General features: G+C 44.9%; 1 protein-coding gene across 6 annotated transcripts in view; it reads left to right on the forward strand.

Annotated features, from left to right (window-relative positions):
- Positions 1 to 17977, forward strand: part of VPS13B (vacuolar protein sorting 13 homolog B) — a 790826-nt gene that overhangs the window by 105858 nt on the left and 666991 nt on the right. For all 6 annotated transcript variants that reach the window (XM_083186988.1, XM_083186990.1, XM_083186987.1 and 3 more), the window contains exons 10-14: positions 83 to 205; positions 6055 to 6192; positions 11911 to 11998; positions 13385 to 13576; positions 14451 to 14620. In XM_083186988.1, coding sequence (XP_083043114.1) covers positions 83 to 205; positions 6055 to 6192; positions 11911 to 11998; positions 13385 to 13576; positions 14451 to 14620 — 711 coding nt within the window. The remainder of the gene's footprint in view (positions 1 to 82; positions 206 to 6054; positions 6193 to 11910; positions 11999 to 13384; positions 13577 to 14450; positions 14621 to 17977) is intronic.

The following is a 17977-nucleotide window of genomic DNA, read 5'->3' on the forward strand; positions in this document are numbered from 1 at the left end:
TAGAATATATTATGTACTTTGCTTTATAAAACAAAAAAAAGTTTTTCGTTCAGATTCAAGTTATAAATATTTTTTTCTCCAGGTTCTTATGAAAGGAGAACCATTTTTTGATTGCCAGGTTGGTTTTGTTGGTAGTCAAGCCTTCTGTCTCAAAGGAATTATGGGAATAAAAGATTTTGAGGAGAACACAAACAGAGCTGATTCTGTAAGTACAAACGCCATACAGGCATATTCATTTCCAAATATTGTATAAAGCATGAAGCGATCAGTCGTCCTCAAGTACCTGTTATGTATTGTTGAGGGGGTATGGTATAACTTACTGACAGTTGGGATTCTGACTGTCTGGAACCCCACAAGGGTGCAAGCGCCTTCAAGCCCGTTGCGTGCTCTGTGCACTCAGCACATTTTGGGCTCGCCCTCTATTATATTCTCTCCCTCTATGGGGATTGTGGACCCCTATATGGAAAATAGCCTGTGTAAGTCAGAATTCCGACTGTTGGTGACTCATCAGGCACCTGATTGAGGACTGGATCAGACTGATTGGTGGCAGCGGCGTGGCACTCAGCCCAGGGAGGGCCCAGCCCCAGGCCTCACTGTCTCTCCCCAGGCCTCAGTGACTCTCTCCCGCCAGCCTCCCCACCACCAACACAACCCACGCTGGCTCTCCACGCTGGTTACCCTACAAGAAGATGACCTGTTGAGGCCTTCAAGATGGCGCTGCAAATGGCTGCCAAGGAACTGTACTCTCAGCTATGTAACCCCGTGTCTTTGCTCTACTGTTACCTACCTGTCTGCTGCAGCGACCACTGGCGTCGCTGATGGCTGCCTTGGTGCTGTGCAGCTCGGCGGGTATGTGTTCCCGGTGTGGTAACTGTACTGTCCTTGCTTATCTTGTTAACTACCTGGCTGCTGCAACGACCAGTGGCGACGCTGATGGCTGCCTAGGCGCTGTGCAGCTTGGCGGGAATGTGTTCCCTGCTTGTAATGTCTTAATGTAATGTATGCAATGTCCCGTCCCCCCCCTCATCCCTGCTTGATGCTGAACAGTAATAACCCTTCTTCATCGCCCTAAAACCCCGGGTCTTCGGCGGGTCAGACCCAGGTCAGCGGGTGTAAATGGGACATGCCGTGTCCCCTACCCAGGTCCTGACCTGGGTAGAACATGCCTAGGACCTGGGTAGAGGGCGGTGTAAATGGGTACGCCGGGTCCGACCTGGCTCCCATTTACATCAATGAGGGACTTGCAACCTGCAGACCGCAGCATCCACAGGTTGGACAGGGGCACAGACAGCCTGCGCTGTTGTCTGCTATACTCTGCAGACAGCAGTGGCGGCAGCAGAGGAGGTGAATGGATGCCTGTGTGCGGCATCGATTCACCTCCCGGACAAGGGCTGGGGATGCACAGGGGCTGGGGGCAGCCCAGCATATTACCTTAGTGCTGGGCTTGCCCCCAGCGCAGCGCTCCGGGTCCCAGCGGGTGCGATCGCGCTTGGAGATGACGTCATCTCCAAGCAGCCGGGGGGGGGGGGGGGGGGGATGCGGCGGTGGTGTAAATGGGAACAAACTCTGGGTCGCACCCGTCTTGAAGCAGGGTTTAAAAACCCGGGTGCTACCCAGGGTTTTTGATTAAAAAGGGTATAATCCACAAAAAATTCCTAGTGTGCGCAAGCACACCTGGCCAATAAAGTTGATTATGATACTCTGATACATATAAGCTGTAGCTGAGGCTAAAATTTACTTAAGGCAAAATATTAAAAGTTTCTTAATTTAATGGTGGTGGTGTGAAATTTAAAAAAATATATTTATGCTGTGGTGATGACATTTTTGCACAGTGTACCTCTGGCGATCTTTCCTGCTGCATACAGTATCTAATGGTTTGTGGAGGCGTCCTATGAGAGCAGATGTTGGAGATGCATTTTGTAATACTAAGTTCTTCATAAATGACCTGCACAGTGTGTAGGCGACTTGTATGTTGCTTCAATCTCCAAATTTCCGACGTCAAATTATATCACGCTGAGACTTTGAAGGATTTCGAGCTGGAGGCCTGGAGGTGGATGATGGTGCAAAAAGGGGCGGAGTCAACGTAGGAAATGTTACCATCTGTTCTTGGGTTGGGTCTTCTGTTTCATCCGTGCCCCCAGCAGCCAAGAACTATTAAAGGGATGAGTGCTTAATAAAAATAATACGTTATAGGTTGTTTCCTTTTCTTTTTTTTCCCTTCAGCTGGCAGCCTTTTTTAATTTTATTATTATTATTTCTCTGTACATATGGGCCATCTGAAAATGTATGTATTTTTCCATGTACATACTGTATACAAATCCTGTGAATAATCGTCGTCACTCGGAGTCCGTTTTATAGTGTTAAAAAAGTATATTAAATACAATGCATGGTGCCCCTTTTATCCTGATTATTCACACGATTTCTACACCATTTAAACGTTATTGTCTATCCATGCGGTTATATTATATATATTATATGAAAGTGAAAGAAACAGACTGCACTCGTTTTTATATCAACTAGTTCATACAGTATCTTCATAGGCAAGTACGGTGCAAGCAGCCGGTCCCACGGCTCCACAAAAAACATGCAAGAAATTGGAGGCAGCGCTTAAATGAGCATAAATGACAGAAGTCCTTTATATAATAAAACAGGTCATGTACAATTAAAATACAATTTGCATACAAATACAAATTCGTAACTCAATCGGACACCCACTGACTAAGTCCAATTGAGTGATGCAATGCGTTAGGCGTGTTTCTTCCAGTGACATCATTTCTGTGTGGAGCCGGGAGGTCTAACTGACTGTGCGCTAGGAAACAAGAATCACCCCAGGTGATAAAGGCGCTTACAGGGTGGGCTGTTTGTGGGGGCTGCTCACACTGAGGGGGGTGTTCAGTCCCCTTATATCAGTATATACTAGAAGAAAAGAGTTTGTGGAGCGCTCGGGGTAATATTGGTTTGTAAATTAATAAATGGAAAAATATTTAAAAAATTATCAGAGGGGTATTACATGAAAATACAAATTCATTTAATTATACACATAATATGATGACACAGTTGTTAAAATAGTAATAGATAAAAATGATGCTGCAATATTATATGGCCCTCATTGGCATGCAATAAAACCACTTAGAAAGGACAATGAATACTTAAGTGAGTCCCGCTTGTTCCAAGGATATGCTCTCCTCCCAAGAAGTATTGGTGATCCCCACAAATGAGATGGGACAATTGGGGTGATCTGGATTAGACTGCTACTGCGGTGTCCATTTGTCCTGCTGGAGACCTTGGTTCTTTAATCCACTGGTGGGCAAAAAGATGGAATACCTCACTTCTTGGATACGCTCCAATGATTGAGCAGGTGGTGACCCGATTTTGTATATCCAGTTTGGGGGTTCTGGAATGGATAATGGTGTGGTCCGTGGGGGGACAGGAGGAGTAGCCGGTTCAAGAGGATATTGTCCAAAGTCCAAGTGGTGCTGGGAATGCCTTAGGCATTCGAGAAGTGAGGTATTCCATCTTTTTGTCCACCAGTGGATTAAAGAACCAAGGTCTCCAGCAGGACAAATGGACACCCCAGTACAAGTTTAATCCGGATCACCCCAATTGTCCCATCTCATTTGTGGGGATCACCAATACTTCTTGGGAGGTAGGTTGTTGCTGTTCTGTGATTGTGGGCTGTTATCCTGAGGACGGGGGGGAATCCCCAAAAGCGCTTGATGTAGCTGAGACCTTGTCTGCTATGCCCAATACAGCTTATTTATTTTATCACCATTTCTGGTATTGTCAGTGTGCCTTCTTCTTTGGACACCTATATATAACAAGGGAAATAAGTGCGCAAACTGAAAACCTTAATGACCATAAATTGGTGCGGTTATCCACACCCAGGAGGGTTAATAGTCCTGTTCAATAGTATTCAAAGCACTGAGGGTTCCTTTACATTAGCCCGGCAGCTCTCAGTCACCTGGATTCCACAGATGCATAGACACTAGAAGAATAAATGAGACCGCTTCATAGTGCAATACATAATGATGCTTTATTCTTTAAAAAGTTCTTTACCAATAAAAGCAGGTATATAATGACGTACCACAGAGGGCTCTGACGAAGTGCGTGACTACAAAACGCGTTGGGGCGTGGCCTGGCGTTGCAGTCTGCCCATCTGATGTGTGTGGAAGCGTGAGTGTAACTGCTCCAACATCTACTGTGTCTGAGACACCAGTGTACATGCGATAGTCTTGCGGTGGCTAAAACCGCCTGCTGTGGTACGTCATTATATACCTGCTTTTATTGGAAAATAACTTTTTAAAGAATAAAGCATCATTATGTATTGCACTATGGGAGCCCTCTCATTTATTCTTCTAATATATATATTCGTGACCACCGAAACAGGCTGTCGGGTACTTGGCTCTGGCTATTGGTAACAGGTTCTTCCCCTATACTCACATGGATTTTGTGAGGGAAATGTACCACTTTGAAAAAGTTTGACCTGTACCTTGTCTAATGACTTTTTTATATGCTGCCATGTGCTATTTTTTTAGATAAAAGCTATTTTTTCTTTATCCACAATGGTGTGCTGATTACTATCTACCTCACAGGTAGAGGCCAGTCTCTCTCTCTCTCTCTCTCTCTCTCTCTCTCTCTCTCTCTCTCTCTCTCTCTCTCTCTCTCTCTCTCTCTCTCTCTCTCTCTCTATCTATATATATATATATATATATATATATATATATATATATATATATATATATATATATAAAATTTGTGATATAATGCAACATGGAGTATCAGTTTGACGAGATATTTAGGGAGGTGTGGGTGACAAGCGGAGTAATACATGTGCTGGATCTAGGGGTATGGCATGTCTTGTAATGGCAGTTATTGATGACATTAATATGATTGGTGTCTCGTTAGCAACCCTCCGGTCCAATGGACCAGAGACATTTCCTGTCGGTGGGGAGTCTGGTCTGTGTTTTCATAGAGAGAGCGGTGACAAAATGGCAGGCTTGTAACAATTGGTAGAATTTCGTGTATGGGATCCCATGTTTGTCCTTTAATTCCTGAAATGTACAAGAAGCATTTTTGACAACTATGTGGTGTGCCCTGGGAGTACCCAGCATAAAGTACAAAGGAGACATGTCAGAGTGCTGGTCTGGTGGGAACAGTGGGTGGATTCCACAGGGGAGTTATCAGGGATTAATAGGTTGGGAGCGAGGAGTTGACTGTGTCCCAATGGGAATGGGTCAGGGCAGGGCGACTGGAGAAACAAACCTGCAAAATGGGACCTGTGTTTGGTAAGAAGCAAAGAGATGAATAAGAGTGGGGTCACGTCTACTAATTCAGTCTCCAGATCAATCCGATGCTTGGTGGACAGAGAGGAATTTGCTTAGATGTGTGTGGGTCATAGTATCTATGAAAATTAGTGGATGGTTTTGCTCATGCAATATATTGAAAATGAACGATGTGGACAGGCAGGGCCAGTCTTGGCAGGGCATTCATTTTGATTGCATTAACTCTACCCATCTAAGTAAAAGATGTTCAGGAAAGTCGGCGCTGGTGGTCTAGTGGTGACTTTCCTGGTACGGCAGGTGTGATGGATTCAGCTATTTCTTTACTGATCCGTAAGTCACTTGGGGGCAGATTTATTAAGCTCGGTGAAGTGATAAGGTGTCTGGCCGGTGATAAAAACCAATCAGCTCCTACCTGTGAAGTTACAGGCTTGGTTTGAAAAATGAGAGGTAGGAGCTGATTGGCCGGTGATAAAAACCAGACACTTTATCACTTCACCGAGCTTAATAAATCTGCCCCTTGGTGAGGACTTTTGGTGAATTCAGAGGGCTGTGATTGTGTTACCCCCAATCCCTTTCCTATTGTGGCCTAGCCAAGTTCTCTGTTGCCTGTTGAGAATGTTGGCACATCACATGTCGATGTTCTCCCCTGGTAATATGATTTCAACGTCTTGACTACAATTCATTTATCCATCGTGTTTGTAGTAAAATACTAAATTCAGGCCACAAATACTATTATACAAATGCTTATGTGATTTTTTTTTTCCCTCTGTAGGAAGCCTGTTTCTTTACATGCGGGGAGAATTTAACCAACAAAGGAAACACTTATCTTACAAGCTCATTGTTTGACTACAGAAGTCCAGAAAATAATGGAATTAGAGCAGAATTCATCTTAGACTCATCTTCCCATAAGGTCTGTATCTGCATGCAAGAAACCCCTTAGACCACGAAGTAAAATACAATGTGTAAGCTGCAATAAGATGTATCTGTCCCATACCTATAGAGGAGGGATCCCTTTTGTCCATGTTCTTGGAGCAGTGACATCACTGTACCTTCCAGTTGTGTGGTGCTTTATGCACCATATACAGTAGTTGGGGCAGCACGGTCGGTGTAATGGTTAGCATTACTGCCTCACAGCACTGAGGTCATGGGTTCGATTCCCACCATGGCTCTATCTGTGCGGAGTTTGTATATTCTCCCCGTTGGGTTTCCTCCGAGTACTCCGGTTTCCTTGTACAATCCCAAACAATTTAAATTAACCCTAGAATGTCTGTGTGCGTGTACATGTGATAGGGAATATAGATTGTAAGCTCCACTGGGGCAGGGACTGATGTGAATGTTCAGATTATCTGTAAAGCGCTGCGGAATATGTGTGCGCTATATAAGAAACTACTAGCAAAATAATAAAAATAGTATAGTTCTAGCCAGCAGATTGGCACAGACAACTGGTTGTCCCTGGGTAATGGCTGTGACCGCTGTGACCAGTTCCCTGGCTGTTGGAAGGTTTCCGCACAGTGCTCAGTATGGAGCTCTGTACATGGCAGACAGTGTCCCCGTATTACCTTACAGAACTATATATTTATTGTATTTGTAGAGCTCTGGTTTCTGCATGACATGGAACATTTTCGTTTGAAACATTCGTCACAGTGTTTCTTTTTTTGTTTCCAGTTTAAGACGCAACATAAATTATTTTTAAATAATGTTTTTTTTTTTACGTTTCTTTAAGAAGTCAACAGGAGGCTCGCGTCTGACCACTAAGTTCCTCTGTGACGTCTCACATCCGCATATATCACTTACTGCAATGTATGCCTGCTCTATTTCCTGAGCGAGTATCAAATAAGAGGCAACACTGTGTATAATGGGGCCTACACACATCGCGATTAAGGGGTGTTTCCTAAGCAATCTCAGTAGATCACTCAGATAATTTCCCTACATCGTTAATGCCCCGGCGATTAATATTCAGCACGCAAGATAAATCAAGGTAATCACCGTGGTCAGGGCCAGTGTTCTCTTACAGAGAACCGACGTCGGATTTGGCCGCTGATTGATGCTAACCCGTCCGGCACAGGGATGGGTGACCGCGGCAGCGGGTAGTCGGGAGAGCTGCTCTCACCCGGCGCGACGGTGGACAGGAAGACGATGCCGTGTAAGCTGCTGCTGCTGCTTACCCAGTGCCGTCCTACCTGCCTAATCCAGCATCTATTTATGTCGGATTGAGAATGACGGCAACATTGCTTTGTTTCCGTCAAAAGTAGGTGGATTAGCAGCTATACTATCAATCCGCCTGGTTTTTGGCAAGTTGAAACATTTCGACCTGTTGAAAAAAAAAAAACCCAGCTAGCATTGAATAGGTCGGAAGCCCTTCCAGTCCCATTGGACTGTCCAGTCACCCAAGGCAGTCCCATCGGAAGGTGTTCCCTCCCACTGGGGCTGCCTATATGGCTTCTATGGTCTGTAGCTGCAGCAGCCCACAGAACCGGAGGCATGCGCATGGGCAGTACCTAGTTTAGTACTGCACATGCGCCCCTCCTGGTGCCTGTCATATGTATAGTACAGGTACCGAGACCGGGATTTAACCCCTTCAGTGGCAATTCTGAGAATTTTCCAGGCTGTGCCTCAGTGCCCAGTCTGGCAAGCCCGGAAAATTCTTGGGATTGCCACTGTTTAGAGCCGGCTCCCTTCCCTCTGCCGCGCCTCCTTCTCCCCCTCCCCCGGCTGTTCTATGACAGCCTACGGCACCGGCTTAGGCTACCACCACCGAAGGGGTGAACTTCCATGAGCTGCTGCCGAAGCAGCCCATAAAAGGTAGTGGCCATCGCATGCACAGGACATGGATCAGTACTTTGCATGCGCCGGTGCCTGTCATCATCCAAGCGCGGGGACCTCCCTTCCTACCATAAGGTAGGAGCCGCCATTGCAAATAAGACACCTGGAACTGTAGATTTGCGCCAATGCATGACGTGACTAGAATGGCAGCTTGATATGAAAGAAGGCTAGATGTACTTGGACACACCTGTATCTATCTAACCATCACCATTTGGTCTGTGACCTCGTTAATTTCTATACACAGAGATTCAATGGATTTTAGTCTTTGCTTTATGGGGTACGTAATCATTTGTATGTAGCATCTTACGATGAAGATTTGTCCACAATACTGTGTGCACGCCACTAACTTGTGAGGGAAGAAATCCTGACCGCAAGAGAGTCCTAAGAAAACATTTCCGTCTGCTTTCCATGTTGTCACATTAACCAGTGCAAATGGGGCCATCCTACCTGGCAGGGGCTGTGTGTAATTTCACTAACATTTGCTTTATCCACGCTCAGATCTCTGGGTTTCATTCTATTTGATGTGTCTAATCCTAACTATCCTACCATTTTTTTTTTTGCTTTTTGACTCCATGGAAAAAAACTTTCTCATTTTTAGCTTGGTAATTTTTCACTAATGCCCGCCGGCACTGGCCAAATTGAACATGACAGGGTTCTGATGTTCCCAGACACAAGTGGAATGCGGTGGGAACCCACTCAGTTGAATGTGTGGTAAACCAAAATTATTCCATTCTGTTCTCCCTCTTACTTCAGTTTATTTTCTATTTCCATAGGGTTTAAAGTAGTCCGATATCCTAAACTCTTAGGTAGATGTTTTTGTCTTTTAGATATTGATTGATGAATTATTATGCTGTACCTATTCAGTTTCATTTTTTTTTTTTGTGTCTTAAGCTGGCCATGCATCAGAAAGATTTCAGGAACGAATGCGCGATTTCGTCGGCTCGTACGATGCTTTGTGTGTGTTTTTGTGCACATTGTGAGGTGTATTGATAAGATTATGATCCGATTTGTGGGCCCATAGGCTGTGAGGTGGATCTTATGTTCTTCTGTACTGCACACATGATCTGAAGATGCTACTAAAGGTCATTATGCTGGGAGTACCAAACCTAGTGACTTACTGCCCTTTCGTCTGTAATTAGTGCATGCACAGATCTCCGTTTTCCCCGTTACCAAATGCCGTTTCCCAGAGTCGAGTTTCTTATCAAGTGTTCGTTCTAGCACCCCGCACCTTGTCAAATCATTGCAGTTCCTCCCTCCCGCCTGGGGTGTCGCTGTCTGCTGTGGTACGTCAAGAACAGTATAGTTTGTATCTCAATGCTGAGATAAAAAACAGACTGTAGAAACACCACAGCAGACAGCGACACCCCAGGCAGGAAGGAGGAGCTGCAAGGGTTTTACAAGGAGCATGGTGCTAGAATGAACACTATCATTGGTAGTCATCCGCTGACTGGCCTCGCTATTGGGGTCCCATAGGTTCTGTCAGCTCAGCCTGATCCGTCTAATTTGGCCAGTGATCAGTCTGAAACTTAAAAAGAACGCAACCAGCTTTTACCCTACTTTTGTTTTTACCACAACCCTGGTCTAGACAATCTAATTGTTTTCCAGCACTTGGGGCCTAATTAGTTCACTCTTAGAGGCAAATTCCTTCTCAAATGGACAAAATGCAGGTGGGGCAGATGTAACATGTGCAGAGAGAGTTACATTTTGTTGGGGTTTATCTTCAAAGTGAGATCTATATTGCAGTGTAAAAATAAACCAGTCAGTATTTTCCCTGCACAGAAACAAAATAACTCACCCAAATCTACTTCTATCTGCACCTGTTAAATCTGCCCCCCTGCAGTGCACATGGTTTTGTCCATCTGAGAAGGAATTTTCCTCTAAGAGTGAACTAGAATAAGGCCCATGGTGTGTGCCTGCGAAGTCCCAGAAGACCATTAGTCTCTGAGATTTAGTTGTAAGAATACATCTTCATGTGTTCTTAGAACAAGATTGCAAACAGCGTAACTGGTAATCTCATTACACGTCCTGTGTGAAAGCACGAGACACCCTAACAATAACGTGTTTCTGGTATATCAGTCACATAATGAATAAAATTTAACTCAAAAACTCTGTGCCCTGGAGGACTTAAAGCTCCCATTTACACAAGTGTTCTATTATCGCCCAGCACAAGGCGCTTTGTAGTTATCGGATTCAGGGAAGTCAGAGGAGAGGTTCCCAAAAGTTTTCAATGACCCATCACCTGCGATAAGTTTATGCTGGTTTATTATAACTGGCTGCTTTTCTGTGAGTAGTACTAGATCAGATATATCTTCATCAACCTTGTTTTCTCCTTAGAACAAGTATATCTCAATAATTCCTAGCTGTGTTTTCTACCACGAACACCTTTTTAGAGTTCACATTAGTTGAAAGAGGTGCTTGAATGTTCTCCTACTTTTGTTGCCTCTGCCTCTTTGTAAACAGTGTGCAAGCGTTTACGATTGATTGATTATGGCACCAAACCGTTATCTGCATTCTCTTTGTGATAAATAATATCGCTTGCCAAAGATCGGTCTGCATTATGCTCCCTTATGTATGCCTTCACCATTGAGCTCCTAGCTTGTGACACTGAGGAAGCATCAAACATCTTGGGGCCACCTGACATGTTTACTCCAGATGTCAACAAAGGTTTAGTTAAACACGGGGATAGGTTTTAGGAGGTCACCTGCTTTTTATGCCAATAAAGCCTGAGGACCTAATAACACAAAGGCTTGGTTAGTTTGGGACTGTGTTGTCACTGGCTCTACCTAAAATACTTAGACGTTTGATTAACAAGAGCATTAAAGTTACAGCAGCACAGAGTATCTCAGGCCCAACCAACTCTTGCGTGTCCACCTGTTACAATCTAAGCCAGGGGTTCTCAAACTTGGTGCTCATGACCCCACACAATTCACATTTTCCAGGTCACCCGACAGGTGCACTCATTACTCACTGACTTTTTTTAAAAGATCCACGGGTGGAGCTAATTATTTCACTTGCGATTCTGTGAGGAGACCTGGAAAACCTGCACTGTGTGGGGTCCTGAGGACCAAGTTTGAGAACCTGTGGACTAGGTTAACATGTCATAAATTCATGTAAAGACACTGACATGCAGCGCTGTGAGAAGGGACTAGTAAAACCTAGTGTATGTACCTCCTGGTGCCAAATGTGTCCTCCTGCAAACCAAGTTGGTTCCTTTATAACAGACTAGTTGCCTAAATGACAGAACAGCACAACAGGAACGTCCGCCTGGACGGCTAGCTTGCGCAAACTGCGCAACACTTTAATGGCTGCATCTGGCGCCATCTAGTGGCTGCTTGCGCATTAAACCCTTGAATTCCCAGCGTACAGGTGAGTGTCAGCCTTTTTATTATATAGGATGTGCTCACACTTACCCGCTTGCTTGTTACTTACTGTCTGCGGCCCGACAGTGTCACCTGACATCTAGGCTAATAGATTTACCCATGATTCATTCCGCATGCCAATTATAACGGATGACTTACGAAGCACCGGCGACCAATTAAAGGTGTTTATTAACCAGGCGTTATTAGAGCGATGGGATAAATGTCTGGCAGACTTATGGGCATTTCTTTCCATAGAGCTCTCTTTACCTATCCTGACAAGGTAAGTACTTAGGATAACATCTGTTCTTTTGTACAGATAAGCTGCCCTGTGTGCTGACACTCTAACCCAAACATGCCGAGGTCTCTGATACTTTGTCTATCCTGTTGTAATCTGGGGATTCTCTTGTGCTGGAATTAGAGCTGTGTTTGCTTTTCCTTGTTGATAGGAGACATACACAGAGATAGCCGGAATGCAGAGGTTCGGGGCACTCTACATGGATTACCTATATACAATGGAGTCTACTAGTGGCAAAGGTACATGTCCCTTTCTCTTTTGTTTGCCTTCCCTTGAATAACAGAAACAAACACTTCCTTCAGTGCCACCTGGTCCTTGACAGTCTGTCCTCAGTCTTACCTGGGATGTTTGTCTTTCTGCAGCCCCCTCCCCTGTGTGATAGCGGCGGCTTCAGCTATTTAAATTCACGTTTGTTGCTTCCTTTTTGGAGGTTTGTTAGAAATACATTATGATAGGTCTAAGCAGCCCAGTGTGCAGTGCTGCAGGTGGCATATAATAGATTTAGACATACAGTAATAGTTAATTACAATATCCTATTTTACTCTTCTAATTGTTGTCTGCTTTCTATTAGTGATAGGAGGAGGAAACTACAGCACTTTTCATTTATCAATAGGGAGTTTGTGATTATAGTTTAACCCTTTGAGTGCCAAAGTTGCTTTTTGCGATCTTCAAAATATCCGCTAAAAATGCCAGCGCCGCCCACAGCGACTGTTCTTTTAGTACAGATCGGATCTCCCTTTTCCTTTTCGGTATTCCAAAAACCAAAATATTCTGAAAACCGTGGTTGTTCTGAATATTCCGGTCCCCCCCAGCCCCCTTTTTTTCATACTTACATCGTCCCCCGATGTCCACAGCGGCTTCCGGGATCCTCTTGTGCGGCATCTCCGGTCCCAAGGGTGAATTGCTCGAGTGCACGGTTGCGCCGGTGACATCACCGGTGCGACCGCGCACTCGTGCAATGCACCCCTGGGACCGGAGATGCCGCACAAGAGGATCATGAAGGACACTGTGGACATCGGGGCACCACCAGGGGAACAGTTAAGTATGGGGGAAAAAAATGTATTAGAAATCCCCCAAAAATCCCGTATCCAGAATGCTCGTGGTCCTGAGCATTTCGGATGAGGGATACCCAACCTGTATAACTAAACATAAAAACAGCCAAGTCAATTCATTGAAGCTTAGTTAAATATTGCACCCAAAAATAGAACAATCGCTGTGAGCGACGCTGGCATTTTTATAGGCTATTTTGGGGATATCTCACAGCAACGTTGGCACTCAAGGTTTAAGGATCTGCAGAGTGATCGCAACCATTTCTGATTTAGAAGTCCTATAATGCAGGCCATAGACCGACCGATAATGGAGACCATCTGACCACCTCACGTGGTCAGATGGTCTCCAGCTACAGAGCGTTGCAGCTTGGAACTGGCAGACTGAAGAGCGGGTTATTGTTCTGTGTATGGCCGCCCTTCATTCAGTAGAGATTGCCCTGGCCCGTTACAAAGAGAACAATAACCATGCGCTTGAGTTCATTCAGTGTAGGAATGGATGTAACCAGGGTTTGCGCTGGGCGTTATTGCAGTTGCATGCAGCGGTTATGGCGTGATCAGTGCTCTTTATTTTACCAGGTTCTTTAAGTCACCAGGAATTTCCAGCTATTAAGACTGATGAAATTGGCAGCTTACAAGAGATGTCCATCAAGCGGCTGGTGATCGGCCCCATAGACCTCCGGCTGGACAGCAGCTCTGTGCATAGGATCCTGAAGATGGTGGCTTGTTCCTTCGATCATGAATATGAGGCATACAGCTGTAATAATCCGGGTAAGACTGTAACATTTCCCCGGGTTGTGATGCGTGAAATAGCCAGATTGCTTTGCACTGGTGCTGCCGCGTCTCATCTGACGGGAATAAATCAAAATAACAACAACTTACCCCTCCAGTGAACTGCTGTAAGCTCTCTGATTGGTGGAGAACTCCAGCCAGTCACCAACCAGCATGCTGACAGCCATTGATTGTCTGGCCGCAGACAGGATTGCAGGTAGAGAATGCTGATTGGCCTCTATGGGGGTTATTTTGGTTCACTCTTTCTGACAAATTCCTTCTTAGATGGACAAAACCATGTGCACTGCAGGGGGCAGATGTAACATGTGCAGAGAGAATTAGATTTGGGTGAGTTATTTTGTTTCTGTGCAGGGTAAATACTGACTGCTTTATTTTTGCACTGCAACATAGATTTCACTTTGAAGTAAAACCCCACCCAAATCTAACTCGCTCTGCAGAAGTAACATCTGCCCCACCTGCAGTGCACATGGTTTTGTCCATCTAAGAAGGAATTTGTCAGAAAGAGTGAACCAAAATAACCCCCTATGTGTCATTCACAAACCTAGTGAACTGAAAGCATTCTCTACTCGCCCTGCCCATGGGCCCCTTGAATCGCGGGGCTCTGGGAAGCTGCCCAGTGAGTCCATAGGTTAAGATCACTTTGTGGTGTTCATTTTACTAAGCCAGCTTGTTGGCTCGTTAATGCCGCCTAGAATAGTATTGCTATTTTATATTTCCTACTTGAAATGCGCTGGGGGAGGCACAGACTCTTTGTACATCTGCCTCTTTGCGAAACGTTATTGCACTGTTCTGCTGACTCGCAGCAAGTTTCCCTCAATAACGTACATAATGTGCGCATATATATTGTGTTTAGTTCTGCAGGAGGAATGTAAGACATTACCCAGCCCTGAAGAAGTGGCCTCATTAGAGGAATACATACCAACGAGGATGACCTGCGTCACACTGCTGAAGTTCTCCATCACAATCACTATGGCCGAATTCAACCTGCTTGGCCAATTAATGCCTATCATAATGGGGCAGAAGGTAGGAACGCAATGAGCTGGAATAGACAGTCACCTTGGGGCTCTCAAGTTCTCAACACATTTGTTGGCAAGCTGCTCAATCAGATTGTGATGTCACTCAGGTGCCAAAAGGGAGGGGTAATTCTTGTTAGGAAAAAAACATTTTGTATCCCAATTGCACACTGAGTGAGAAATATACGCAAGTTCTGTAACTATATGTCCCAGCGTTCCCTTAAAACCAGTTGGGTAAGCTAGCATTCTTAGGTCCTAATGGAGACTTGATTGCACCTGCAGTGCTGCATGGTTTTGCCCATTTTGAGAACAAATTTATCCTGTGATCAGACCTGAATTAGGCGCTTCGATCAGACATGGGAAGTACCTGATCTGGGGGCTACACGTGAACCGCATCTACTTGTAAGAATGTGATTGAAATGTTTCACTGGTTGGGTTTGCCATTTCCGAAATGCCAAAATATGTAAAGTTCCCAAAAAAATACAGAATGTTTGGAGCGTGAAACCGTTCATTTCTCTCATTTGCTCAATGTACTTAGCCTTTGTTTCTTGCACAAAATGATAAAAAAAATCTTTTATAAATTTTCCTGCAGGTTTGTAGTCAATGACACATATATGCTTGCTGTGTTCTGTCTTGGATCTGATCCTCAAGATACAGTATCTTATTATGGTGTGCAAATATTCCAAAGTACGGATTAATCCAAAATACTTCTGGTCCCAATCATCTTGGAAATGAAAGACCCAACTTTTATGACATTAGGGTTACACTTAAACAACGTCTGTAACCTTTCTTAAAGTGAATTCCGTGTGGCCTTCCTCAGATCTCATTGAGTTGTATTCACGCAACGTGGCCATTTGTGTCATTTCAAACCACTTTCTGAATGGGCGATTGTTCTCCAGACAGTTAACAAGTTATTTACTTAAGGCCCATACACACTATAAGATTATCTTTCCAATCTAGCTGTTTGGACCGAACCAATTAAAATAAACGATTTGCTCCCAAAATCTGTAAAATGGACAAAAACAGCCATTTGAATGAATGGATTTAACCAATTTGTCTGAAATACAGCAAAAGGTCAATTGTCATTGGCATATATTCAATGCCGTGGGCGAGCGGTTACTGCGAGCAGGACTTTTTGCTTGTAGTCACCGCTCACCCTGTCAGTATTCAACTGACCCCCCTCATACGCATATTCCCCCTCGCTCTGTTTTTTGAGCGAGGGGGAATTTGCGAATGTGCCTCCAAAAGCTGCGAGAGCCGAGGCTAATTACAGCGAGTTTGCTGCACTAGCCGCGGCTCTCGCAGTTTAGGGGAATCCTTGCTGTTCTGTGACTGCGAGGATTCCCCCGGAACGTTGCATAGTGCGAGCGGCCGACGCGGGGGTTAAACTGCGAGGATCACTGGTTTTCTGTGATCCTCGCAGTTTAACCCCCTCGCCGGCCGCTCGCACCGGCATTGAATACATGCCATTGTCTAGCAGAAACCCATCCGATTGGAGAGATCATCTAATGGTGTGTATGGGCCTTTAAACTCTTCCACATTACAATACAAGTCTCATATATTACAGTCTGCCCAGGCTTCCTGTGCTTCTTCAACTTTGCTAATAGAAACCATCCCTCTCTCTAATGTAATACCATTAGGTGAATTAAGGGCTTTGCTACAAAGGGAATTTTTAGCTTTTCAGACCTTAACTATTACAAAAATTGAGATTTGGGGGTAAATGTAACTGTTACATTTAATAGTCTGTGTCATTAGACTTCAGAATCACGATAATAAGGTTTTGATTCCCTAAAACTACACAGCAGTGTTAAAAGAGGTCTCTTCAGTAGTTAGGGGCTTGACGTAAGACAATAATTACCACCAATTTGTGGTAGCACCTGCTTCACGCAGCGATTCTGCATTTCATCAGGCCTATGCAATTTGCGATCAAGTACAGTGATTTCCATGGAGTCTGCGTTCCCCTAGCGTGCTCAGGAGATGCACTTAGAAAATTTCAGGAAAGCTGCTTAACATCAAAAGCGTATACTTGGGGTCTTCTACCTGAAGATCCTACAGCAATTGTCCTCTGTTATATTCTTGCTAGTTTTAATAACAATATACATCGCATCCGCCCAGCTGGGTATCATCAGCGTGTTCTAGGTCAGATACACAGTTACCTAAGGGAGCACTTATGCAGTGGGGTAATGAGAAGCAAGGCTTATGGATCAGGTAGAGTGAGGTCATCTGCTTCTCAGAACATCTGGAAGTATTAGGGAAGGGTTAGGGAAATTGCTTGCATCTCGCTGAAAAATGATTCATTTATCTAAAAGCATCCCTGTAGGTATGTATTGTTGGGGCGTTATAGAGGTTTTGGTGGGTATTAAGCGGTCAGGCGGAGCGAGTTGAAAAGTTCTAATCGGTGGGCGGAGCATGAGAAGGGTTCAGCGGTGATGGAAGAGGTGGGCTCTACAGTGTATAAGGGGTATTTCCACATGAGAACAAATAGTAGGTGTGTTCGTATTTATTGCTCTATGTGTTGTGATAGTTACGTTTTATAAGATAAAGTTTACACCCTACTGTATAATATGTATTATACGTTATAGAAGAACGCACAGCCATATAATAGTATCAGTCTACAATGACGTTTCTCCATCCAGTGATCCTTCATTGTCATGTGACTTCCTGCTGGACTGTACGACTGCTTCTGTGATCCTGTTAGAGCCACACCAACACGCAATTCTCAGATCGCATCCTATAGGGTTTACTTTCATGGGGAAATCAATATTTGGTACTTGTTTCCTAGAACCGCCACACCAATTTTGATCGAGTCGGAAAAATTGCGTCGATCGCATCGCATAAGACCAAATCGCATGCGATGCGATGGACCCGATTTTTACATTGAATCAAATGTGAATAGGGTCCCTGGGACCCTATTTTACATTGGATTCAATGTAAAATTGTCCCCAGACCCCAATTTTAACCCCACTGATGGCTCAAATTGCCCCATTGTGAACGGCACCCCACGATTGACGCCAACCCGAAGCGTCGCGAGCCCGCGAGGGGCGGCGGTACGCATCCTCCGACCTTTTCATACCCCTACTATCCACGTCGGTGTGGAGTTGAGAATATAAAGTGTGGCGAGCGCAGCGAGCCACCGAGCCTGAAGCGTGGCGAGCGCAGCGAGCCCCGCGTTACTTCACAGGTATACGCGTCCCCTCGCGGGGCGCGCTGCGCTCGCCACGCTTCGGGCTCGGTGGCTCGCTGCTCTCGCCACACTTTATATTCTCCATGCCGACGTGGATAGTAGGGGTATGAAAAGGTCGGAGGACGCGTAACGCCGCCCCTCGCGGGCTCGCCACGCTTCGGGTTGGCGTCAATTGTGGGGTGC

The sequence above is a fragment of the Crinia signifera genome, chromosome 5 (assembly GCF_055691185.1).
Source record: "Crinia signifera chromosome 5, ASM5569118v1, whole genome shotgun sequence".
Taxonomy (NCBI): Eukaryota; Metazoa; Chordata; class Amphibia; order Anura; family Myobatrachidae; genus Crinia; species Crinia signifera.